General features: G+C 37.1%; 1 protein-coding gene across 5 annotated transcripts in view; it reads left to right on the top strand.

Annotated features, from left to right (window-relative positions):
• The window catches only part of CDKAL1 (CDKAL1 threonylcarbamoyladenosine tRNA methylthiotransferase), a 384171-nt gene that overhangs the window by 337387 nt on the left and 19769 nt on the right, over positions 1-27015 (top strand). For all 5 annotated transcript variants that reach the window (XM_071736322.1, XM_071736325.1, XM_071736324.1 and 2 more), the window contains 2 exons: positions 19413-19496; positions 21851-22015. In XM_071736322.1, the coding sequence (XP_071592423.1) occupies positions 19413-19496; positions 21851-22015 (249 nt within the window). The remainder of the gene's footprint in view (positions 1-19412; positions 19497-21850; positions 22016-27015) is intronic.

Here is a 27015-nt window from a genome sequence, read left to right as displayed (position 1 = left end):
ATGAGTTCTGAAATATATGATATGGATTCAGTGGATGGACCACTCCTCGGATAAGGAACTGTCTGGATGATTACATCTAAAGAGTTTTAATCAGTGGCTTGGTGTCCAAATGGAGATGTGTGATGAGTGGTGTTCCTCAAGGGTCAGTACTCAGACCAGTGCTGTTTAACATCTTTGTCAGCGACATGGACGTGGAATTGAGTGCACCCTCAGCAAGTTTGCTGATGACACCAAGCTGTGTGGTGAAGTCAGCACTCTAGAGGGAAGGGATGCCATCCAGGCTCAAAAAGTGGGCTTGTGCAAACTGCATGAAGTTCAGCAAGGCCAAGTGCAAGGTTCTCCGCCTGGGTTTAGGCAGTGCCATGCACCAGTACAAGCTGGGAGGAGAAAGGATTGAGGGCAGCCCAGAGAAGAGGGATTTATTGGTGGTGGTGGACCAGAAGCTCAACGTGAGCTGTCAATGTGTGCCTGCAGTTCAGAAAGCCAACCCTGTCCTGGGCTGCATCAAAAGGAGCACAGACAGTCGGTCAAGGGAGGTGATTCTCCCCCTCTGCTCTGCTCCTGTGAGACCCCCCCTGCAGTACTGTGTCCAGTTCTGGAGTCCCCAGCATAAGAAGGACACAGAGCTCCTGGAATGTGTCCAGAGCAGAGCCACTAAAATGATCAGAGGGCTGGAGCACCTCTCCTGTGAAGACAGGCTGAGGAAGTTGGGGTTGTTCAGCCTGGAGAATAGGAGGCTGGGGTAGGGCTTTTTACATAGGTGTGTAGTGAAAGGGGAAATGGTTTCTTATAAAGGGGAAGTGATTTAAAACTTGAAGAGGGGAGATTTAGGTCAGACATTAGGAAGATATTCTTTAATTTGAGGGTGGTGAGACACTGGCACAGGTTGGACAAGGAAGCTGTTGCTGCCCCCTCGCTGGAAGTGTTGAAGGTTGGATGGGGCCATGAGCAGCCTGGTCCAGTGGGAGGTGTCCCTGCCCATGCAGGGGGGATGGAACTGGATGGTCTTTAAGGTCCCCACCAGCCCAACTGATTTTACAATTCTATGAAATGAGCCCTAGGCAATGACTTATTTTTGTACTATCACTCTGAAGAGTGAAATTTACATCCCAAGTGAATACACATACAGATTTTACTGTCTTTTAAAATCTGTATCAGGCTTGCTGACTACTGGCTAAGTCTCTTCATAGTGAGTAGTTAAACGTAATGTTTTGTATTACCAAAATTATTAATTACTTTGAAAAAATTCTTCTGGCAAAAAGTAGATATCTTCTATGCCATGTACTTGAAATAGTCCGTTCCCATAGGTCAATTAAAAGCTTCAGGGCTTAGTCAGCAAGCAGACACCCATCACTGCTGCATGTACTTAGATGGAGTAGAAGTTTTTGCTTTATTACTCCATTTAAGACTGCATGGAAAAGGGGTCATTGCAAGTTTAAATCTTTACTTTCGATTCATACAGCTTGGAATTATACTTACAAAGACAAGAGCTTTTCTCTGCATAAATTAATTTAAAATCATAGACTTTTGAGTGCTCTTCAGAAAGTAAATGGGATTCTAATTAATTTTAGTTCTGCAATTGCAGGACTTAGTAATGAGCTAAATGTAGACTGAAATGATGATGAAGTTGAAGAGATCTTTTGAAATATGTGTGAAAATGTCAGATGGATCTGTTGAACATGTTTTTCTTTCATATGATGCAACCAAATGTTTAGGTTTCCAGCCTATATGATAAATGGTGTGCAATGCCTCTCTTAGCCTTCTCTGGCATGTGTTCAAGGTGTGAAACCCATTATTCTAAAAGCTTTAAGTTGTCAGTGGAATTCTAGGAAAGCAGGGAAATACATAGTATTACATTTTGTAAAGAAGCAATCTGTCTACTTTCAAATGTTACATTTTTGTGTCTGATTTATTGCCATTGTGTCCATATGTACAGCTTATGTGAAGCTCCAGGACACCAATATAAGAAATTATATGCTACTCAAATCAAGTAATTGTATAGAACATCCTTCTGTTTTTAAATAAATTATTTTTGAGTAAACTTAATGATCATTAATATTTGTTATGTAATCCAAATGTTAGGTGTATGCAATATAAAATATTGAAAGACTTGACAGTCTTCCTACTGTAATCTTCTCTGATTTTGTACTCACTATCCATTGTCCCTTGTGTACCTTACACCTTCTCTACATCAAATATGATCTTTAAATAATTCTCAGGAAAGCTGCTGATTCTTTCATCAGTCTATTATAAAAGTAAAATTAATTTTAAATGTCTTTTTACAATGTATTTACTGAAATTCTCTTCAGAATATATTGACATTCTGAATACTGAGTACATCTTTCTATCTATTTTTCTTTTAAATTGTTTATTTAAACTGGTCACTTACTTTTAACTGCCTCAAGCAAATGCACAAGAAATAGAAATCAATTTCAAGCACTGAGAGAAGTAAAAACAAGTAGGTGCTGCTTTGATCTTGATTCAGATTGGTTTTGTGAAAACATTGCCTGCTGTTACTTAAGATATCTTATCTCATCTTAATCTAAATGACAAAAATGTGTTTGAAACTTCAATGGCTAACACATTTTACTGTGTGGTCTGTTATTTCAGTAACGCATGCAAGAACAATAATACAGTACTTTAAGAATTACATTTAACAGGTATAATTGAATTATACCTGAATTCAGGTATAATTGGTGACTTTTATAGTACGTCTCTTTGAGCAGCGACTGCTCAGTTGGATCAGTCAGAAATGTAGTATGGTGTCACTGTAACCTGGAACTGTTGATGGCCACAGTCTCAGCCAGTCAACAATTTACAGTTTCCAGATTACACTTAAGACTGGCTTTGTCTATAATTTGCACTGCTGCTCTTACATATAAAACTGCACTAGATGGGTGAGCTGCAGCAACGCTTCAGAACATCAGTAGCTCAGCTGAAAAGAGCAATCTGTGGAAGACAGGCTAAATCAACTAAATGGAAGTCTATAAATATCAGAGACCTGTTATTTCTATTTTAAAATATAATGTCATAGGATTAAAAACACCAAGTGCCTTATATTCAACAAAGCTAAAAGGATTGTCTAGGTAAAAGACAAAAATAACAACCTAAAATGATTCCATGATACATGACTGGATTTGATTTCCTTAAATCAGACCACTCAGCCACAGTGTTTTCCTGGAATAGTATCTTCTACAGAAAGCATACATATTTATTGTTAACCTTTCACTGACTGTACATAACATTTCTGGACACATGAATGGTATTTTATAGCCCACTTGCAAATATGAATACTTAAATTCTCAAATAATACTGTTGTGGCCACCCATTGAGCAGCCAACTCTTATCTATAAAGCCAGTTTGAAGAGCAGTGGCAGGTCTGGTGTAGATGTTAGTTGACACCTTTCAGCTACATCTTTTGCTTCACGGATCATTGGTCTCTGTGGTAAACAAGCCAAAAACAAGCAGATAAAGAGAGATTTGAGATTACTGTAAAAACTGCAACAATGAAAGGATTTGCCAGTTCAGTTATCTGCTGTTTTCCAAAAACTCAGCATAACCACAAACCAATGTTTTCTTTACCATCATTTTTCTTTATTTTCAACCAGTGTCTTGTGCACAGTTCCATGCATAGTAGAATAACAATTTTCTTTCCAACAGCCAAGGTAGGCTGTGTGTCCTGTGTAAGAATACTGTAGTTGCAATGGCAAGGCAAGTATCTAAGCACATTAAACACATTAAAATAATCTCCCAGTCCTCCCATAACTGAAGAACATGGGTGCTGCAATTTTGCTGCCTTCTGGACAATTTCAAAACCTTGGAAGAGCTGGAAATGGACTCTGATGGTCTGACAGTTGTATCATTATCCTTCATGCAAGTTAAATATCTCAAGTAAAGAGAGAGCTCAGGTGGCATAGACAGAAAAAATCCTTATTCCTGTGTCTGCCAATCTCATTCACACTGGCCTCCTCCTAAGAAGACAATGCAGCATTTAATACTGAAACAGAAACTAAATTTTAAAACATTTCCTTAGCTGTTTTCTTCCCACTCTACAAGCTGAATGTATTATTACGTCTACAGTCAAAAGGGTAAATATCCTAGTACAAGAAAAAGCATTGTTTCAGTTCAAGACCCCCCAGCAGGCACTCATAAATAACTAGATCCTTGTGCTTCTGAACTTCTTTGGGTTTTTTCATCTTTCTAAGCAGTGTATCATACTATAAAGAAGAAGGCAAATGTGTCTGTATCTATCCATATGGCCTATGTAATTTAAGTCTATCTATCTATCTGTAGGAAAAGGGGGAGTATGGCTGTCCCAGACTGATCCTCCTTTTCTGTGTTAAAACTTTTTAATTTTTTTTACTCTGGACATGGGAGAACAAAGAAAATCTATGGAATAAGAAGCCCAAGGACAACTATATGTTTTTTCCATGATGCTTTGGAGGATTAGACTATATTCTAATTATTTTGTTTCCATGCAGTTTTTTCAAAAAATCATTACGTTTTGAAGTCCTAAAATGCAGCAAAGCTGTTAAACAAGTTAAAATAAAAATAGATAGGAGTTTTCCACAGTTCCCTCATTTCATTATCTTTGGATTTTTATTTATGGCTACCATGAGATTTCTTTAATAGCTTCTTCAAGAATTAGTGTTTTAGGAAAAATATATATTCTCTTTACATTGTGCGTTTTCATTATTGCTGCTAAAATAGAGTAGTACTTAGGAAGTCATACAAGAACAAACCAGTTAAAATTAATCAAGACGAGCTATACTGTAATGCTAAAATAAAAATACATCCATGTAAGACTGACTGGTGTCAGAAAGTAGCCAAATAACGAACACCAAGAAGAAAGGCTATAAAATGGAAAAGCACTCTGCTTGAATAACAGATTGCCCCTATTTTACAGATGGGAAAACTGGGGCACGTAGAGAACTTAATTGATTTCCCTAGTGTCACCCTATAAATCATTGATGTGACAAGTCCTAAAGCTGATTCTCTGTGAGAGCTGTGCAGCTAACTCTTTGCCTGACTCTCTTCAATAAACAGATTCTGAAAGCATGTTCTCTTCAATGCAATAATTTATACTTGATGCATGAGAAGCCTGAAGTATGAGCAGATAATGCTATTTGATCTATATTTTGCAAAAAGCCCTTCCAGATACTCTGTTCTACTTGATCCGCTTCTTTCATAAACAGATTCTCTGTTGCCTCCTTCTCCCCTTGTTCAGTCTCCTTTCTCTTTGTGTAAATGAAATGACATATCCTCTCTCACAGGTTCTGCATTTATTTCATGCTCTCTTGAGTTTGGATCACAGAACTCATCTCAGCCTCTCTGAGAGGCTAACCTCTTCTTCACTGAAGCTGGGTCATGAATAATTTCCTAGAAAGTGAGGCATTACCTCTTCTTCAACCCTGGAACAGATTTATTAGCAATGTTAGCAATTTCTTTCCAGTACCAACCATCTAGAAAGGTAAACCTCTGAGTCCTTCAGGCCCCTTCTTAGCAATGGGTTCTTTGTACAACAGAGAAATTACTACCTGACTTACGAGGCTCCTTCACCTTCCTTGCCTCTGGTTTTAAGTCCTGGTTTTCTTTTAATCAGTCTCATTTGTTAGTCCCATTTGTAAATACTGGGCTCCAGCAGTCAGTGTCAGGCTCCTGTTGTATGAGGATTGCCTTTGTCTCTTGCCATCTATCCTTGGTAGAAGGAGACAGACCTGGGACAAACCAGGATTAAGTCCTTGGTTTGAGAGCATTTTCTTTGCCTTTAGAAGGACCTTCAGGTCACTTGTAGCCTATGCTGTGGCGTAACCCCACTGCACTATTCCTTAAAAGAATTTGTAAAAATGTTTGACAAATTTATTAAATGGTTGGAAATTTTATTACAAAAATTAAATAATGTATTTTTAAAGTGCTTCAAATACAAGTGTGACCACTTATCTCCTACTACCAGAAGAAATTCTTTCCTTGGCTATGTATAACAAACGTGTCAGAAGCACTCTTCAGAGATTAAGTATAACAATATTCCTCTGAAAATACAGCAAAAGCTCTACTTTGTCTACTGGCATTCAAACATAATGGAATATAGCAAAATCTGCTATATAAATTGACGGGGGGGGGGGTTGTTTGAGTTTTTTGGGGGTTTTTTTTGTTGTTTTTTTTTTTTTTTAAATGGCTGTAAGCTATCTATGACCTTGAAAAATGGAAAAAAAAAAAAAAAAAAAGCAAACATAAGGATATACCCAGCTTCATGTTGACCTAATGATGAAGCTGCTGGTAATCACAGTTAAACTGTTGGTTTGAAAGTTGGATGGAGTTGCTGTTTGGAAAAAAATTTTTTTTCCATGACTTTGTTAGACAAGGAGTCTCTTCTCGTTTAACAATAGCTTTTGAACCAAATGTATTCAGAGTTGGGACGTATCTGTTTTATTATTTATACTCATCTTGAATTCTAAGGCTGTAGCAGAAATGTAGGCTTTCTAAACCATAATCCTTTTTTCATACTGATACTGCCTTTTTTAAGTCTTGTGATAGACATGCTTATTAGTGACAACATACTCAACAAGGAAATAATCATGTACATGTAGTTTAAATAATGATGCAAAAACCAGGATAGCTAAGGAAAAAGAAGACCCTATCCTAATTGCATATAATGGATCAAACTTGCCAGAACTTACCCTGTAGCATGTGGTAGCAGGTGAGGTTTGCTGAGTGCAGGGGGCTGTTGCAATGGCTTCTAAAGCATGGCACAGTTTCTTCTCACCACCTTGCCACCAGTGATCCTCCCCCCTGCTAGGGCAGCCTCTCACTGCTGGCTCTCAGTCTGGTTGACTGAAAACAGTCTGGCATCAGCATAGGCTCCTTAGCTTTTCTGTCAGATGGGAAGCACTCTCCAGGTTGGTAGAAATACTGTGAAAATGCACGGTGTTGATCACATTGCTTCTGAGAGTATTGAAATGAAAGATCTGGTATCCAAAGTATTTGTAGATTTACCAGTAAATTTACCTTATCCCTAACAACATGGAAACATGTTGCTGTTCCATCTGAAGCAGGCAATGTTAGGTGATTAGGTGACTTTAATTGGTGGTGGTGATAAGGGTACCAAAGATGGCCCTTTAATTTGATGAAACTGGTGTGAAGCCTTTGTGTAGTTGAGTTCAGTTATTGCCATTGTCTGGTTTGAATCACTAACCAAGTCACTAGTGTGTGATGCTTGTAATTGAGCTGCCTTAAATTCAGCTCTGACAATATCAACTTTCCAAACAGAAATAGGAAGAAATTATGTCTTTCTTCTTTTTTGTAATCTTTAATGAAGCAACTAAGAAAAAAAAAAAAAAAAAAAAAGAAAGAAAAAAAAAAGAAGCAATTATGTTGCCCAGTTCCTTTTGTTTCAAAGTTCTGCAATTGCAAATATTTAAACAAAATTTTCAGTAATACTCAGTTAAATATATGCACAGGTTTCCGTTGTTGATCTGTAATCCCTGTCAAGTCCCTAGAGACTGAGAAACCTGAGTGACCTTGAGGTGTTTATATAATTTTTGCCTTAATAGCTAGGAAAGACAAAAGGACTCCAGTGCAAGTATGAAGAGATCCAAGTGGATGGAGGAGACACTGGCAAAAATTTTATGTTTGCTCGAGCTGACCAAAATAGTTAGCTTATAGGAAGATATGAAGGTTTTTAATGTGTTAAGTTGTGGTGCCATTTATACCATAACCTTTAGCAGAAGCAGTCTTAAAATTGTTTACTCAAAAAATAAGGAGCTGCCTTATTTTCAGACAGCTTCATTCTCATTTCCTTGGTGTATTATAATGCAAGTCCAGACCCCACACTGGCTTGCATGGCAATCTTTTTTGCTTGTATAATGTGAACCATGCATCAGCCTAAAACTAACACAACTCAGGACAGGCTCATTTTGTGCCCCATCTCAATTGTTTATAAAGGCAATTTAGGGTTAACTACAAGTATGTTGCTTTTGAAAACTGGCTGCTTATTGTGTTCTTGCCTTTACTGGTGTACAGTAGAGAGGTGTAAAAAGGGAAACTGGCATAGATTTTGAAATGTAAGCTTCACTTTTTTCACAAGGACATCACTTTTTCTCCTCCGTGCTTACAGCATCACAATGTGGATGAAACTGAAGCAAGGATTTGTCCTTCCTCTTTCATGTTATGGGGCATGTTCTTCAAGTCCCTTCAGGAACAGCAATTTCCAGGGAAAATAAAAAGTTGTCTCAAGCCAGGGGTGGTAGAAAAGTGAGACAAAATTACATCTTGGGTAATTCAGTAAGATGTAGGCAGAGGGGGGGAAAGAAGCTGGGAGAAATCTTGCTGTTCTTGAGTTTTTAGTCTAAACTTGCTGAAGAGTTTTTCTCAGGAGTGGGAATATTGTTTAATCTTACTCATTTTTTTCATCCCAGTCAGATATGGGGAAAAGAGGACTTTGAAAAGAGGAAATGAAGATGAGGAAAAGGGGCAGGGTAGGAAAATAAAGTGCTGAATAGTACTGGGCATCTGGTATGATTCAAGATGGAGTTAAGACAATAGCACAAACAAATTATGGACTTTTCTCACAGTAATTTTGGCAAAGTCATATGTCTGGCTTTGAGAATATTAGACTACAAAATTCACAACAGTTATGGGAATACAACAAGGATTTTTGCTCAGTGTGCCCCATTCATTAATACATTTTTTTCCTATGCCTCTGTTTTTATGTTGCATTTTGACTATGATTAATTGCAGATTAATTACAAAGGTGGGTGACTATAAATAGAAATTTGAATTAATGTTTTTTCTTTGAAGAATTTATATGGCACATTCTGTTTGTAAGTTCAGATAAGGCCCTATTTCACAGCTATCAACTTCCTTTAAAAGTGGTCATCAGAGACTGTAGAGACAGAGCCTCTCCTTTCTTGGCTACTCAAGGCTATTGAGCAGTGTGTAAAACTCCCTCTGAATCCCCATTTTCAAGTATGCTAAAGACACTTAAATGTAGTATGTAATCCTGCCTCTTGTCATACCCACACAGAGAGTTAAGAAACTCTGTTACACAAGTCCTGAAGAATTTTTTTTTTTTCTGTTAGCAAAGGTTTTCTACTGTAAGAAGTTTTAGGGCTGTCTAGCTACTGTATTGTTTAGAGTTTATATCCCAACCATTATGTTGCTTTTACTGATAATGTTGCAGCCAAAATACTGACATCAACTGTACTCTTTAATAAAACTAGTTTTTTAGAAAGGTTTATAATACGGTCTTAACACCTTACATTAGAGATTACAGTGTGTTTCTTGTTGATCCATCTCAATATTTAATTACACTTGTGCAGCTTGTTTCACTTTTTGTCATGTTAAAATTCAACTACAGCATATGATATTGCTTATTAGTTTGAAAGATTGTAGAAACCCCTAGATTCTTCCAATTTTGAAATGTTTATTTTTGTCTGGAATGAGGACATTTTTGAAGTGGACAGAGTTGCACAGAGTGGTATAGGTGTTGAAGAGAATTCACAAAATAGTAAGGCCCTTAAATCTGACACACTTGTTTCTAATGTGATGCAAAAGGTAGAGGCATATACAAGAGCACACAATTGAGATTTCTATAATAACTTTATGCATAGCCTTGAAAATTGAGTGGGTTATAAAGAACATGCTAAATAGAAAAACACAAATTTTTTTCTTTATTTTCTAGAACAGAAGAGATTTATCTTACAATTTTCTTGAAATTATCTCTGTCAGCATCCTTTAATAGATAATAAAGAATTGGTCATAATTATTATGTTAGTATGTTAATGAAAAGGCATTTCTTTTGGTTACCTTTTTATATGCAAGTAATTGGCATGCTGTTTAAAAATAGTAAAATGCATTACATCTAGTTTGACAGTAGTGACTATTAAATTCTAAACAACATGAAGTCACACTACATTTATCACTCTTTAATGAACCATTCACTTTGGTCCTTCTGTAAGCCCTTGATGTCAGTTGTCATTCAGCACTGTGCTTCCAGAAGTGTCAGCAGTTCTAGGGTTTTACCTAGCCTTAGGTTGAAGAAAACCCCTGAAGTGTGTAATTTTTGATCATATGTTGGCTACCCTCAAAACAGAAGAAAATAATACCATTATCCTATCCTCATTAATGCTACCAGCTTCTGAGATGCCAGAAGCCTGTGATTCGTCTATGCAAAAAAGACCTTTTTTTATTCTTTTGAAAGAAAGCTGATACATATTTATACTTTTTTTTTTAACTCTTTCAGTTAGTGCCAGCATTTTGTATTCTAAGTTCATTAACTTGCAATGTTATGTTACATAATTCTTGTGTTGTTAAATGTATTAATACAGCTTTTAGTGGTTTTTAGCAAATGTTGTTTTTGAGTTTGCACACAGGGTCATTCTGGACCTTTTTTTATTCTGTTTTTTTCCACCTGCTCTTTCTTGTCTGGTGAGATGAACAGAGAACATTGGCTTCAGCTTTAGGATGAGCTGAAAAATTATATTCATTATTTTGGAGATAAGCATAACTCTCTGGATCTTTTTTTTTTTTTTTTTTTTTTTGGTGTATTTGACTTAAAAGTATCAGGTTATAGATATATTCTAATATATATTCTAAAAACACCCAGTCTTACTGTGGGTATTCCAGTATCATGTCAGGGAAGATGGCATTGACTGTTGATTTGTTTTAAGGCTGTCTTCATTTTGTCATCTGTGTTCCTGCATCCAGTATATTCACCTGCTCCCAAGTTTTCCCTTTTTTCTGCCCTCTACAAAGAAGCAGTATGCAGTTCTACCTGCTAGGGTAGGACTGCCTGTTAGGGCCTTTTAGGATCTCTGGCAGTTCTCTCCAACAGCTGCTGAAGCTGAATCTCTGCTTAACACAGACTTAAATTGACCTGTACTACATCAGCACCCTTCTGGCAGAGCCACTGTTGAGCAGTTTTCTTTTGGTACTGTAGACAAGACTTGAGTTTGAGCAAACAATTCCAAAAATCATTCACGGAGAAGTTATTTGATAGGGTATTTACCAAGATGATTTATAAATTCTCATATAACTGATACTCGTCTGGGCTTACACAGCTGCTAAGAGAGATCACTGAAAGAGGAATTGCATATTGTTGCCTTAGCAACTGCCACTTCATATTGTGCTTAAATCAGTTGGCAGTATGCACTGTATATTAAAGGTTTGCTTCCAATGAAACCAGACAATCTTAAGTAATTTTATATAATTTCACAGAAAAAGCTGAAGGGATGGCCTTTCCGATTGAAAACCACCATTATTTAAAGGTTGGTATCTTACTTCATTGCAGGCCTAGCTTTTAAAACAAAAAAAAAAAAATTTTTTTTAAAACCCCAAGTATTTGTTTACTCATGTCACCAGGATCCATGTGATTGACAGATAGGCTGGAAGTTGCAAATATTTTTAAAAAGATTCTTCTGAACTCCATCCTCCATTCTAGATCATCATCAATAGTGAAACTTCCTATACTTTAGTTTTAAATGTCAGGTTTCCTGAAGGGCAGACTGTTTGTCTGACTTCTTGTTAGGTTTGTGAACTGTTACAGATACGAAAGGAAGACCTTAAATGGACTTTACCTAGCCAGATATTCCTATTTTGAACTGTTCTTTTAATTTTTACTTTTCTGTAGATATTTGCCACAGTTTTACCGTTTTGTTTTTTTTTAAGATAATGTGAAAAAGAGAGGGGAAAGGCTTCTGTCAGTAATTACATTAAGGCAGTTGGTTGAGTGTTCCTGCTTACATGGAAGTCTAAAATACCAGCTCTGCACAGAGTATTTTATATTGCTGTAGCAGCTTCCCCAGTTTTGTGGTCACCACTCTGTGAGCTGTGTAACTATTGAAATTGCATTTTGCTCATGTGGAAACAGAGTTTCAGAGAGCACAAGGAAACAGCCTGAGTACCTTGTGCTGGATCCAGAATGAAATCTGATTCTGCCACCTCATCCTTTTACTGCTTAACCCCAGCTTTACAACAGAAAGATTCAAAGAAAAGAGACTCCTTTAGGAGGCAACATGTAGCTCCCGTAACAGAAATTTTTTTTCCTTTTATAGTATTTTACAGAGTTAATGATTGGAAAGGTAGTACGACAGAGTTGTCAACATGTTACTTTTATTACCCCTTTTCTAGGCAATGAAAATGAGAGGAAAATGCAAACTTATAGAATTTAAAAGGAATCAGATATTTTGAGGACCAGTTGTCATTTTTAGGTCACTGCTCACATCTCTGAATATAATTTTCATCTGAGCTGCATGGCAGGGTTTGTGTGTGCTGGAAGAAGCTACATTTTCTCAGCAGGAGACCAAATCAAAATGAAGCAGTCAGATGCAGGTGCACAGTAACAGAAAGGATCTATTTATCCTGAAGCATGAGCAATGGGCCAAGAAAGCAGGAGTAGTCTCCTTCCATCTCTCTCCTCTTTCTCTCCCTTCCTTTTCCCTCCCCTGTAGCTGTGCCAGCAAATTTATAAGGAGACCAAAGAGAAGGTGTTCACTTGCTTTTAATGAGCTGCCTTGCCTGCTGCTGGAGGTCTGAGGCACTTTTTTGTTATGCTGATTGTACACTATTAGAGCTGACTGTCTTTAATTTATACCTAATCCTTCCTTCCTGCTTGCACAGCCTCAAGTAAGCCTGAAAAATTGTTGAGTTTGTCCTGTGGGCATCTGTTGCCTGTGTCCATTCTGATTTCTTGAATGATGCTGTGGAAAGAGCAGTATGTCTGAAGCATGTGTACTTAAATAAATAAATCTAATAAAATTCCTTCACTTTTGTTTAAAGATGGGCACTACAATAATGGTGGTTTGACAAAGTCACCTGTGTTAGGTGACAGTGAAATGAGACATCTTGATGAACATTGGCTGCTTTTCACTCGGGATTCTGGAGTTCTCAAGTTAGGAGCTAAGCACTTTTCTGTGTGCAAAGATGACCACTCAGTGCTGTTTTCATGACTGCAAAAAAACAGAGCAATGTAAGGAGGGGGAAAACACTGACCCATAGCAAGTCTGAAATAGTAAAAAAGAGATACATTGGACCTAAGTACAAAATAGTCTGATATGGGTATCCACTTATCTTTCAACAGATTTCTTTATAATTCATACAGATCTCTGTCGTCTCTGTAAGACTGAGAAGAGTGTTATCCTTAGTGGTGTTGTAGGACTGAGGCAGCAGTGTCTGGGTTTGGAAGCAGGAATACATGAAATCCATGTGGTGAATTCTGCCACTTACTCTGCACCACTGTTTCTTGCCTCAGGTGTAAAGTGGGCCAGGCACGGGTTGTAAAGATTAATCTGATTGATTCTTCTATGGCGTGAAAGACTCAGGGCTCTAAATAATAATGTCACCCTGATGCTGCATTTCTGCACAGGGTTATGTGCTAAACATAATATAATAAAAAGAAGACACCTACCTTTATGGAACTGCACAGCAGTGGTAGCCTCAGCCCTAGTAAAGTGGCAGCTGTCTATGCTGTACACTGGAAAATATTTTTATCCTGGCATAAAAATTGCTGTTCTCAGGAGATAAGCTATTTTAGTGTTACTGCTTTCTTATGTCCACATCTAAACCCCTAGTAGTTCTGTAGAAAAAACTCTCAGAGAAATCCTTCAGAAAGGGAGATAGGTATATACCCTAAATACTGAAGGAGCAGTACTGAATATCAGAAAAAAGCAGTACAAAAGAGGGCTTACAAAGAGGTGGGTTCTGGTTTCATCAAAATGGGACCATGTCATAGGTTTCTACACAGTTTTTCTTTCCTGCAAGGAGTAAAAGGACTTGTCTGTCGGGAGGAGAAAACACCTACAATTTGTAAATAGAAGGCTTGGAGATCGCTTAATTCTATTTTTTGAGAAATTTGATTTGTAATTATAGAAAGATTAATGTGATTCATAAAAAGCAGGTCCAGCGGCTCTTCTCTGCTTTATAGAGAAGAACACATCATCTGCATAATCATTAAAATTTCTTTTAAATAATTAGAGCACAACTGAAAAATTGGGAGCAAGGTATACCAAAACTACTGTTGAATGAACACTTTCTAAATTATTTTCTTTTAAACTTTATTATACTTAGTAAAGGCCAATATATGCATGTTACCAGAAATATTCAGCACATGAGAATAATCTGCTAAAACACAAATAAATTATAACAGTCTGTATTTTTTATTGCCTGCTTATGATGTATTAAATAACAAAGTAAAGTAGCTTTCTGTGTGGCTTCCAAGCCTTGTACTAAATATTCTCCACAATATTTGGGGTCAAAATCAAAGCCAGCTTGCTTCAGTTTGAGTGGAATGATACCACTATGACTTGTACTCACCCTGAAAGGAGGCTTTTACAACTGTCTCTGTATCAATGGAGATGGCTGTGTGTGCAATATGCCTTACTCTATGTGAGAATTGTAGAAATACAATGGTTATTAATATTTTTAATTTTTTTTTCTAGCCAGAGACTCATAAACTCTCAAAACTCAGAGAAAAGAGCCATAAGGAAACAGTGAGAAAACTCATGTGCCACTTGCTCTGGCTGTAATAAGCAGTGAATCAAACTGGAACAATTACAATTTTAATTAACTGGGGAAAAAAAAAAAAAAAGATTGGGAGCATACATTATCTGAGTATAATTACAGCAGGCCATTGTTGAAGTAATATGGCAATATTGTGTCAGAGCATGTAAACAGGGCCTGTCATTTGCACCCACACTATTGTAGAATTTAAAAATCAGACTTCTGTTTCATGTAATTCAGTCAGTTTTGTTTTAAAAAACAAACCTAATCGGGCTGTAACCAAGAAGGATGTTTGACATTTCTCACCCTTCATTCATTTTAGAAAATCGGTCAGCTGGAAAAACTGCTTTTTATGGTGTTCCATAAAGGAAAAACTGTTTTAGAATTACAATGTCAGAATTTCCTGTAGGATAAATGAAAATTAAATAGAAGTTCATAAGTGATTTGGTTACTAATTCTTATTACCTGGCAACTGTTGCTGGAAGTGTTGTTGGAAGTGATAAGTGATAAGACCAGCAGCACTTGTGTGATTTTTGTTCAAAACAAATTCTACTTGTGTAAATGATGCTACCAGTTTTTCTTGGGATGAGGGAGATTTCCAGGCAAGTTTTCATTTATTGTTATTTTTGTTATATCCTCCACAAAGAAAGAAAAAATCCTGGCTTTATAGGAGTCTTTCCAAACTGAGATACCAGAGCTGTTTCCTCCGTTCCAGATGCTTTGTCAAAGTGTTAATTCCCTGAGAGCTGCAACTTGTGAATACCTGTGGAAGCAGATGAAAGAACAGTAATAAAAATAAGATACTGAATTATTTCTGCTGGTACATGCCTGAAAAAAATCATCAAAGATTATTATAATTTTGACTGTTATTAGATATCATGTCTGGTTTCTGCATATTTAAATTCTTTCTGAGAGAGGTGAAACTTAGGCACTTAGAGATCCCAGGGGAATAATTGCAGAAATTATGACATATTCCACTTCTTCAACAAATTTCAATACCAAAGCTGCATTCTGCATACTTACAGTTCTTCTTAATTATACCTGGGTGCAGGATAGATGTAATTTTCTGTCTTACAAATTCATGTAGCCAATTAGTCTTGTAGATCATGAATACCCAATGGCCTGACTCATTAAATGGAATTTTCTTTCTGGTTGTTATGGCAAAAGAGTCTGCAGCTAGTTTTAATATCATCTTCCTCTGTGAGCTCAGCCTTTGCCAAGGCTACAAATCCAGTAAATTGAGCATGAACAATTATTTGTTTTACCTGTAATCCTTACAGTATTCTGTCTTAGCCTTGTGAGTATGTGTGTCTGTGTGTATGTAAGCTGATATAGGCTGGCCTCTCTGCATGTGTGGTACACAAATTTGATGCCACAATTTTGATGCTATGTGACAAATTGCATCTTCACAATTTCCTCCCATTCCCAAGAAATTCTGTCTTGCCTGCAGAGACATGGAGAGCTGAGCTCTTTTTGCCTATGGAAGAAAAGATGAGAAAAAACTGCAGTGTGTCTCTGAAGAAAGCACTATTTGTATCAAATTATCTAACACACGTGTTCTTTTCTTAATCCCTTTGATTTTTTAAAAATTGCTATTATTATTTGCATATTGTGCTGGCCATCCTGCCATGGGAGAGAGTGAAGATAACACATGTAGCTTAGACTGCCTCACAGGCAGGATTCATAGAGATGATGACCAGAGAGAACCAGGGAATTACAAGAGAATTGTGAAATGAGCTCCACACCTACTGTTGCTTTGAGCCACTTTTGCTAAATTATGTTATCAGTAAAGAATATAGTGTGAGGACATGACTTGGTGATTGGCCTTGGTGCTTTTCAGTGGTTGCATGTTTCCCCAAGGGTGAATGTTGCTTATCTAACATTTTTTCTTCCTCTTTTTCATGTTTCATGACATCCAAGACTTCTTTTGTAGCACTACAGTATCATACTAGGTTGGGATTTTAAAAGCAATGATCTGAAATATTATAGAAAGAAAAAGACCTCTCCATTCAGGGGAAATGTGTCCAGTAATCTTATTGGTGGTGTAGTTACCTCCTGTGCCTTTGTGACGTGTATTTACAACACTCATTTCGAGGCTTGAGTTAAATAACTGTCTTCTTGGAAGAAAAAAACACTGTACAGTTTAGGGGGATGGGAAATAGTTACACTGGATTTTGGTTAGTAAAATTTGAGTAAGTTGTATCTGTTGCTCTTTGTAATTGCATGAACAAAAATTTTGAAAGTGCTGTAAACAGCTCATAAGCACCTCTTAAAAATACGCAAAAATACACATCTTGTGTGCTGTTAGCATTCTGTTGCTGGGTATGTAATGCAGGGCTTGTGCCCCTCCTGCTGTGTACCCCACACTTTTGGATCTGGGGAATTAATTCCTAGCTGCCTCTGCAGAGAGGAGCTGGGTGCTCACTCTCTCCCCTGCTCTCCACAGTTTACTTTGGAAATGCTCCAGACCTGTGCACTGGGAAGGGGTGACAGGACTTATTCTATGACATTTGTTTGCCAAGTGGAGAGTTGTGGATATATATTGTGGGTATAGATATATATACATATACATAAATATATGTATATATATGCATGTATACAGTGTATATGCACACACTCTCTAATTTCAATATGATAATGCTCTTCTTATTCTTCATGTCCTTTTTTTCTGCCATTGGCTGGCCAATTCTGCCAATCTTATCTTTTAGTGTCTGCATCTTAAAGTTTCAAAACATTATTATCTTCTTGCTAATTCACACAGACCTTATGATGGAGGCCTTAAAACTTCTACATAGCAGCTGCCACTGGGATGATGGGGAAGTCTTTCAGGAGTAAGCAGGGTCTTGGATGCAGCTTTGCTCACAGATTCTAAAAATTTGGAGTAAAATATGAAACCATTTTTGATTCTCAAATCAGTGACAGCAATAAAAGCAGTGAGTAAAGTTCTCCTGCTCAACAGTTGTAATTTGCAGAATGCATTTGTCAAATAGTTTGAAAATAATCCAGGGCACATTTAGATGTGAGCACTCTGCTCAGACTAAAAATGTAAGCTAAATGTTCTCCAGTGTCTGCAGAAATCAGGGTATACAGTTGCTTGTGCAACTCAGTAATGGGCAAAACAAAAAGGTGTTGTGTGGGGGATTTTGAACTTCAATGAAAGTCTGATTTTGTTTCATATCTACTTGTCACGGTTTAACACTGGCCCGGCAATTAAACCGAGTAACAGACGCTCTCTATTAATCTCTCTCTCCTCCCTGATAAGAAAGGAGAGAGAATAAGGGAGAGAGACTTATGGGTTGGAAACTAAACTACACAACTTTAATGAAACAGTAATGATAAATAGGAAAAATTAATAAATATATACAAATATACAAGAAAATGGATACCACATTCCTCCCCCCTTTCCCCCAATAGCTCTCACGTCACCACCGAGGCTGCAGGGCAGCCCTGGGAAAGTCCAGGCTGGACTCCTGGAGTCGGCAGCAGTTGGGAACTGGAGGCAGGAACACACAGATATGGGCTGGCACGGATCAGGACCACAGGCAGGCAAACGGACGGGATCCTTCCAGGGTGCCGAGGTGAAGGAAAGGAAGCAGGAAAGGCAGGAAGGGCAGGCAGCCGGAAGCTGGAAGCAGGAAATCTGGCTTGGCCCTCGTGATCCCTCAAATTTATACTGAGGATGACGTATATGGGATGGAATACTCTGTTTGGTCAATTCTGGCATCTATCTTGTCTGTTCCTCCCCAAAGGAGGGATGCAGGTGGGACCTCTTTATGTTTTCCTCAGAGCTGAGCAGTGTCCTTGGCTCTGCATACCAGTCTCTAGCAGTAACTATAAACATCAAGTGTTATCAGTCCTAGAAACACACACTGTCTGAGAAACTTGCTGTTAATTTCAGCAAGTGCAACTACTTACAGGAGACTTAGCTGAAAGCAAAAGTACAAGACAGAAAATCACCTCTATCCTGGCCCAAACCAGGACACTACTTGACTTGTAAATGCTACTGATTTGTCTTGGGGTCTTCCATTTAACTAACTGTAAAACTGCTGCTCCTTTAAGCTGTGTTAGTGCATTTGGAAGCTGGGAGATATAATTGAAACACTGGGCTTTTTAAGCCCAAGGTTTACTTGGCCTTTAATATTGCTGTGTCTGACTTGCTAAAAATGCTTCTTCACTGAGTATTTAAGTAGGCAGTGTTGGCTCCATGGTCATGAAAACCAGTTTGGTCTCATGAGCACATCTTAGTGAAATCATCAAAAAGGGATGAAGACATGCCCTATCATTGGAAATAACAAGTAGGGCTTAAAACAACCAAACAATGAAACCAAACCAAACCAAACAGAAACAAAAACAAAACCAAAAACAAACAAACAAGCAAAAAAAAAACCAACCCACCACAACAACCAATACAACCAAGGTGAATAGAAAAGCTTAGATAGAAGTTGTGCAGTGTTGCAGTTCCCTGCATCTCTCAGTTGCTGCCAATTGCTTTGTTTGGCACAGTGCTGTTGGCCTGGCACATGGTAATGGTGTTACCCTTTGTGTGACTGGTTGCAGAATTTTGTGCTGAAGGGTTTTTTTTTTCTTTGGTTGAATAGAGCTGTAATAGTTTCCATACGCGTCTGACATTTTTATTTGTTATTGTGTTAATAAGTAGAAAACATTTTATATTTCTAAACTGGATTTTCCTGTTAGACCAGCACAGTAGCAAGTTATAGCCCTCAGTTCTGACTTTCAACCCTGTCAATTTTAGACACTTGGAGCTAGGGCTTTCTCTGCCCCATTTTCTTGCTGACACAGAATTTCTTCAGAGATTTTTATTATTACTGCTAAGAGTGTTTGTAGTTGCAGCTCTCTTCCGAGTGTAATTCATTGGTTTTGTTTTCTGAGTCATCTCGTTTGTCTTTTTTATATTCCAGGTTGGTGAGAGGCAGAGAGTTCTTGTAACAGAAGAATCCTTTGATTCCAATTACTATGTTGCTCACAATCCTTTCTATGAGCAGGTATGTTTAAATAAAGAAAACAGCATCTTTTTGTTTTACCTTTGCTTTCTGCTAATCTCAGCAACAGTGCAACAACACAGTGCAAAAAACTAGTAAAGAAATAAGAAACATTTTCCAGAAAAGGTATGACCATCAAGACCACTTATTTATGTGATATTTTGTTTCTGTGTTTTAAATGCAATTTACCTGAAAGTAATGTTAAGAAATACATAGTAGCTCTTGGAGTATGCAGCATGAGAAGGATACATGCTCTAGGTCCAAGTAACATTATTTGAATGTTTTAAGAAGCTCTTATTGTGGCAGTAATTTTAATTTCTGTGTCTCCAAAGCACTGTTTTCTGAAAAGTTGAATCTTGATAATTTCCATACAGTTTTAAGGAAGACCTCTTAGGCAATGCAATTTGGGGAAAAAAAAAAAAATCAAACAAGATGGGTAGCTTCTTTAGATTAATGCCTACAGCCTGATTTATTGTATTTTCTTCTTTGTGCTTTCTACATATGAATTCTTTCCACACAGAAACATCTTTGAGCTAGGAAGTACAGCATCTATTTCATAACAATAAAATATTATTTTTGCTCAAAAGCAGATGACTTGCTGAAAACCAATAAAATTTTGTTTTCTGAATCATCATCATTTCATTCTGGTTTTGCCTTTGGCTTGTTCTACCTTTTCTTGCACTGAGTTGTCTACAGTTTTCTTTTGCTGCCTGTAGTTACTCAGTCTTCTGAGTGCAGAGAGGCTGTTGATGGCTCTGCTTATATAGTCACCAATAGTGATTTCTTCTCTGGGTTATGTTACATCATTTCTTTATTTATTTTCACTTAATAGTAACTAATGTTACTGTTCTTGAAACATCTGTTTCTGTTAGATAGCTGGTTTGCTAATTATTTTTTTTCCTCAGGGTTTTTTATATTTTCTAAACCTCTTTTTGTTTTGTTACATCTTTAACCTCTGTCTAAGCCTTGTATATTGCTTTTCCTTGCTTTTGTAGTTTATCAGTCAGATTTGAGGAACATGAGTTTCTGTATAGAGATTAAAAAGAAATTGCTTGGGGCTTTTTAGTGTTCAGTGCTTGTTTAATGAAAGTTGAAATATGGTACATGCAAAAAAAAAAAAAAAAAGTTGTTATTTTATGGGGTGTTTGTACAGCACCTGATACAGCGACTTCTTGGGAATGGTAAAGAATCTCTGCAAGCCAAAGGTGTCTGCTTTTCTTGGAAGATGCTTAGGAAGCTCAGCAGAATCCTAGAATACGGAAATTCCTACAGTCATAAACACCTTGAACCTTGAGGGGAAAAGGGAAACTACTGGTAATTATTTTCTCAAATTGGGACAATGAACACGTGCAATAGGTGAAACCGGAGAGGCACTATTTGGCAACAAAATGCTTTCCAAATGTGGTTGGCACAGAATTTTCCTCTGAAGTCCTCTGCACGTGTTGTCTAAAAATCAAGACATTTTAAGGCATTTCAATTTCAGCATCCGAAAATCGAGACATACATTTATGCTCATCACCTTTGAAAAGCCTGCATTTTTGTGTGGATGAACTTCAAGTAAATGTGGTTAAATAAGTCCCTGTGATTCATTTTTTCACTGTTTAATTGGGAAAGGACTCTGCTTTTCTTTTTTTAACGGCTTCTCCATTTTTAGAGCCTTTTTAATGCCATTTGCTCTTCCAGCAAAAAATGTTGCTCCTGTATGCTGGTTTCTTTCTTTGTAACATGGATGACCTAGGAGCATCTGTTATGTGGTGTATTTTTTTTGAGTAGTTCTTATGGGACTGTCTGATACCATGGCTGTGCAAATTCAGGAAAGGCTGACATTACTTACTGGCCCAAGAAGCACACTCATCCATTTTTACAGGCATTCATTGTCAGTCATGCATCTCAGCTGCAAAGGACCTGTGCAATCAGAATAAGGGCTTGTGCAAACAGAAACAAGGGCATAGTTTCTGTCCTAAAGCTTTTACAAACTGAAAACCACTTAAAAAACCAAACAACATACCAAATAATGATGTTGATGGGAAAATAGGGAGCTTTACAGCAGTCTGCTAGAGTTGTGCAGAGAGAGTGTCCTTGGGATCTCTTTGGGTCTGGATCAAATGTTGCAACTCATGCCCAACTTTCTTAGCAATTTAAAAACACAGCTCACAGAACTGGTTGAGTTGAAAAGCTCTTGGGGAGTGCAAGCTGGAGATGCTACTGGTCAAGTGTGTCAGGGGCTATAGTGTATGCTGCTGACAAGTTCTAGGATTTGCTCTGATCTTATAAAAAATCTGTTTTCTGAGTGGAAGCTGGAGACACTTTGTGTCTTTGTGCTATTTATTAACTGTGTCTTTATCTTTATTCGGAAGGTTCTTGTTCCAAAGGATCCTCTCTTAATGGGCAAGATGGTAGAAGTGAATATTTATGAAGCTGGGAAACATTTTATGAAGGGGCAGCCAGTGTCAGATGCCAGAGTTTACACTGCATCCATCGCCAGACCGTTAGCAAAAGGAGAAGTTTCTGGTTTACCAGAGGTGAGTAAAAGACATTTTCTGCTTTACTACACTGGTAAAACAGCAGCTGTTTGAGCATAGTAATTCCATGCTCTGTATCCATTATCATTTTATAGTTCCCCTTTTATGTATGCATGAAGCTTTAATTTTTTCTGACAGATTGAAATTTGAATTTAAAAGATGTTTTTGCTGATGCCCATAGCTTTACTTTGCAGATTGTAAAGGCTATAATATCCTTGTTTCTTGTTACAGGGTGCAAGATGAGGAAAGAACTTATTAAAATGGAATTCAGCACTAATGATTATGTAATTTAATGTATTTCAGATCTAGTCTAGTGCGTGATGGATCTGTTTATTTTGCTTTACAAAGCTGTTTTTGAAAAATACATATTGATTACAAGTGTGTTAAAACAGGTCAAAATTGGGTTCGGAGATTCAAAATTAAATGATAAGCAGAGCTATGGAATATTTACAATACATTTGGAAAAAGGTCAACATCTGACTTAGTCATGTAAAGAAAATGAAACTCTCTTTAAAAGAGATCTGATCCTTATTTTACACCTCAGTAGATATGGCTGTTAGCCAAGTATTCTCATACATTTCATGGATCTCTAGCTGTAAAAACTGATGGAGTGTGAAATGAAAAAATGTGTATCACATTTCTAAGCATCATTTGATGTCCTTCCTCCAGCACTGTTTGTTAGGATCTCCAAAAATATGTAGCAATAATTTAGCACATGGAAGAAGAATAATTGGCAGTTTTATCAGTCTTCTTGCTGCTTTTACAATTAATTGTTGGCAAGTATTAAAATTTATATGCATTATTGTTGACATTCTAAGTAGTCATATTTAAAAGAAATAATCAATACATACCTTATGTGAGTAGTATTAAGCTAAGATAGTTTTTCTCTTGAATAAACCTAGCTATGGAGATGTAGAGCAACAATAATGCACCTGCTATAATGTGTTGGGCAGATCATGAAACTTAAGCACAGACTGCTAAATCCTTCTTTGAATACTGGCTGCATGCATGTGTATTTTGGCCTAGCAAGGGGCTGTAAGAGGTAAAAACAGCCAAAACCCTCAAATTGTCTGGTTGGGCTATGTAGCTATTTAAACACAGCTGATTTTTTCATCAGAACATTTTTTTTTTCATAATCTGCTGGAACAGAACCAAGGCTGTCATTAAGCTGAGTACATGCTGCCAGGAGCTTGTGGCATGAGAACAAGCAAGCAAACTGTTGACTCAAGTTTTGTATGTTAAAAATGAGAGATAAAATTATTAAAATTGAGGATATTGAGAGTTTCTATAAGAACTCATTTAGCTATATATATCAGCTCCTGCCCTTTGAGTATCTGCGAATTTATATGAGTAATTACAAACAAGTACCTGGAATGACCAAGTAAATGGCAACAGCAAGGAAATGATAAGGCAAATGGCTTTTCATTACTTTTTTGGATGCCAGTGCTCCTTGAAGGGAGTATATTATTTATGTTTGGCCCACTGGACATGCTAGGAACTTTAGCTATCTGGAAAAAATAGAATCTCAATACTTCAGTTAGTGGGACATCTTTTGTGTAGGGAAACTGCAGTTGAGAGTTTTTAATGGCACTTGGCCAACATGTAATATATAGAAAGTGAACTGAAATGGGAAGTACCTCCTGGCAGATCATATGTTAGTGGCAGAACAGTAACTTTCTTTAGGTTCCCAGGAAAAAAATTCAGTCACAAAAGTCACCATTGGTTTTTGCCTGGGTGAGTGGTGCTCTTTATGTTGTTTTGCATGGTTGAACTGCTGGGAAACATTTCCTGCCAGGTGTACTTGAGACATGTAACTAACATAAGATGCTTATGATCAAGATGTTATATGAGCCTTTGTATAGCTTGTTATGTGCACAGATGGCAGGTTGAGGAAAGAAGAAGGAAACAACCTCAAAACTGATCTGTTTAGATACTCCCTCAAAAGTACCAAAGATCTTGGTTCTTCAACAAGATACCAAGAGTGTCTGACAGATTTTCAAAAGGGCTGCATGCAGAACTAAAACCTTGGATAACTCTTATGTTAAGTCAAGCTATCAAACTGTATAATGGATAGAACAAAAAGTTACCTAACATGGGTTATAAAAAGCAAAAAAATGAAAACACAAGTGGCCCTTTACTTTCTTCTTCCCACTTTGCACACAAATGAAGAAGATTTAGGGCCTGCTTTACATTCCCTGGCTTGAAAGGCTTGGTAGCCAGATGGCTCTTTTAAGACCAGGCACGTTGCTGTTGCTCAGCACAGCTGTCTTTTGGGCAGAAGCTCTTTTAAGCACCGACCAGCATCCTGTAGCTGGCGTGCTACCTAAAGCACTTAGGAAGTTTCTAGTGGACCTCTAGTTTGGTGGTGTTGGTGGTATGACTTCCTCTCAACTCCTTGATGTTTACTGGTCCGTGATGAGACCCAGTTCAGAGAAGCACTGAATGTGCTTTAAATGTAGATTGAGGTAATCTAGATCAAAAGAATCTGATAGTGGGCTGTCCTGCAGTAAAACATTTATGTGCTTCAGTCCTTTCTCACTCAACAAATCACTTGGCTCCTTCCTAATGACTGCGTAAATTACAGGGACTGCAGTGCACACCTTCAGCATGTTGCACAAGTACCATGATACCATGATCCCATGTAATGTGGTCGTAGAGTCTTCAGTAGTTAAAAATATGCTCTTTTTGTGTGAATCCTAGGCATCACGTGCTACTGTTGCATTATTTTTACTAAGTTGCATGGGACACAGTGAAAGATCTTTCAAAATACATCACAACTGTACTTCTCCAATGATATGAGGAATATCACTAGAAGTGGTCTAATATCTGTTGAGGAATATTCACAGAAAGAATTAAAACTGAGAAATGAATGGTATCTACAAGTTGCACAATTTTAGAATACATTTGGAAATGTCAATTAATTCAGAAATTTAAATTTACTATAAAATTATTTGGGTTTAAATGTTCAGTTGCTGAAGTTTAGGAGATAGCAGACGATCAAAGCTGAAATTGGTAAAGCATGAAAGTAAAGGCTTTTGTGTATTTGGTTCTGGTGAATCTACCATAGGATATACATGGACTCAGCAAAAAAGTATTGAGGGTAACTAAGTTTCACAGGGGAAAAAAAAAAAAAAAAGATATTTAAATGCTACACATGTGATATCCTTTCACTGAGGTGAGCTTGAAGTTGTCAAAGCATTAAGAATATGTTTCATTTTCAGATTCAGTAAATCAATTTATCATGTCTGCTGTGTTCTTAAATACTGGTAAACTAGTCTTTGAGATTTTGGAGGTGAGTTTTCAATGCACATAGTGCAGAGTACATTATCCCTGGATAATAATTAATTTTGGAGAGTCAGCAGTGTGCTTCAGTGGTCTGAAATTTTAATTTTAAAATAAAATTTAATATTTTTATTACTTTTATTTGTCTGTGTTTAGTGGCCTTGACAGTTTCTCAGCAGCATGAAGTAGAATGCATACTAAATATATTGTGTTTACAGATAAACATTTGCCCAAACCAAATCATTGGGGAAAAAAATAAGTATCTGCAAGAATATGATCTCTTGTTCGAAATGGAAATGGTATAATCACCTTAAGTTACATAATTGTGTTAATCCTGTTCAGTGCATGCAGCAAATGGAAAAAGTAATGCCTGAGATGGCTGAACTGGAAATCATTGTCTGGAGACAGAGAGAAGGCTAAACTGAAATATTTGACCCTTCCTGCCACCAGAAATAGAACTTCAAGTGCCATTTTGGTGTCTTATTTCTGCTACTTGACCTGCTGATGCTGCACTGCAGGATGAGTGGGTGGGTTCTGCTGTCCCTGGGAATAGGGGCAAATTGGAAATGTGTAGCCATGGTAATTTTAACAGTTTGACTCTCCCTGTAATACTTAGGGGTTCCTTTTACAATGTTTTTTCTTTTCATTCAGACCTTTAACAAAGAGTCCCTTTGAACAAGAATCAATAGGCATTTGTTTTTAGTAATGCTCTATTATTTTATGTAGCAGGTTATAAATTCACTAAGTTTTAATTGGCTTTCAGGGGGAAAAAATGCAGCATCCAAAACTTTCTGTTTTTCTGTTGTTTTGGAGATAATCTATATCCAAATCATTGTGCCAGCAAAAGTCATTATAGGTTTTACTTTCATACTTCTCCAGCTGAGTTTAATCCAAAGGTAGGTAAAGGATGCCCATGTATACATTGTGTTTCTGCTTGTAATATTTAGTCATCCCTTTTCTTTTTATTACTACTCTTCAGACCATTAAAAAGCTCACACAGGCAGTACTACTCTCTCTCCATTACTTCTTTCTCCATTACTTCTCTCTCCTTTCTCTGCAAGCAAGCACACAGTCAGAGACATGAGGTATTTATGTCTTGGATAAGATTGTTTTTCTTCTTGTTTCTCATCTATTTAAGCTGTAATCATGGTAGTCTTTCTACATGAATATTTAAATGGGACAGCATGAAAAAGGCACGTTGAGCTCGTGAGGGGAAATAGGGGCTTTAGACAAGTGATGTAGCCCATCACCAACTGAAAGGTCAGTAGGAGATTTGATTTTAAACATACGAGGTGTTGGAAAGTTCAACTTCTGCCTTTTAGAAATATATTTGTTGCTGAAACCACTGAAGTAAGAGGGTTGATTAGTTTTGAGATTGTTATGAAGGCTGATAAAAATCGCAGTCATGAGATTAATCTATTTTTTAACTTAAAACTGTTTGAAAAATGTATCTCATTTCACAGGAAGTAGCAGACCGTGATGAAGGCAAATTAAGGTCTTCTGTATCCTTTAATATCATTACATGTTTAAAAATTTTTGCTAGATTCTCAGATTAATGATTTTATAATAGTCTAAAAATAATCCTTTGTGCTCTTGATGATTCTCTCAAGGATAATTTACTATGATAAATAAAAATTCTGCAAATAACGTTTTTTATTCTGAAAAATATATTAGAAGTGTGGAGCTGATCTCGCAGTATTAGGATTAGTTGAGAGTCA

This window comes from Heliangelus exortis, chromosome 2, assembly GCF_036169615.1.
Source record: "Heliangelus exortis chromosome 2, bHelExo1.hap1, whole genome shotgun sequence".
NCBI classification, from domain to species: domain Eukaryota; kingdom Metazoa; phylum Chordata; class Aves; order Apodiformes; family Trochilidae; genus Heliangelus; species Heliangelus exortis.
The sequence above is the reverse complement of the archived record's forward strand: the minus strand, read 5'-3'. Positions and strand labels throughout refer to the sequence as shown.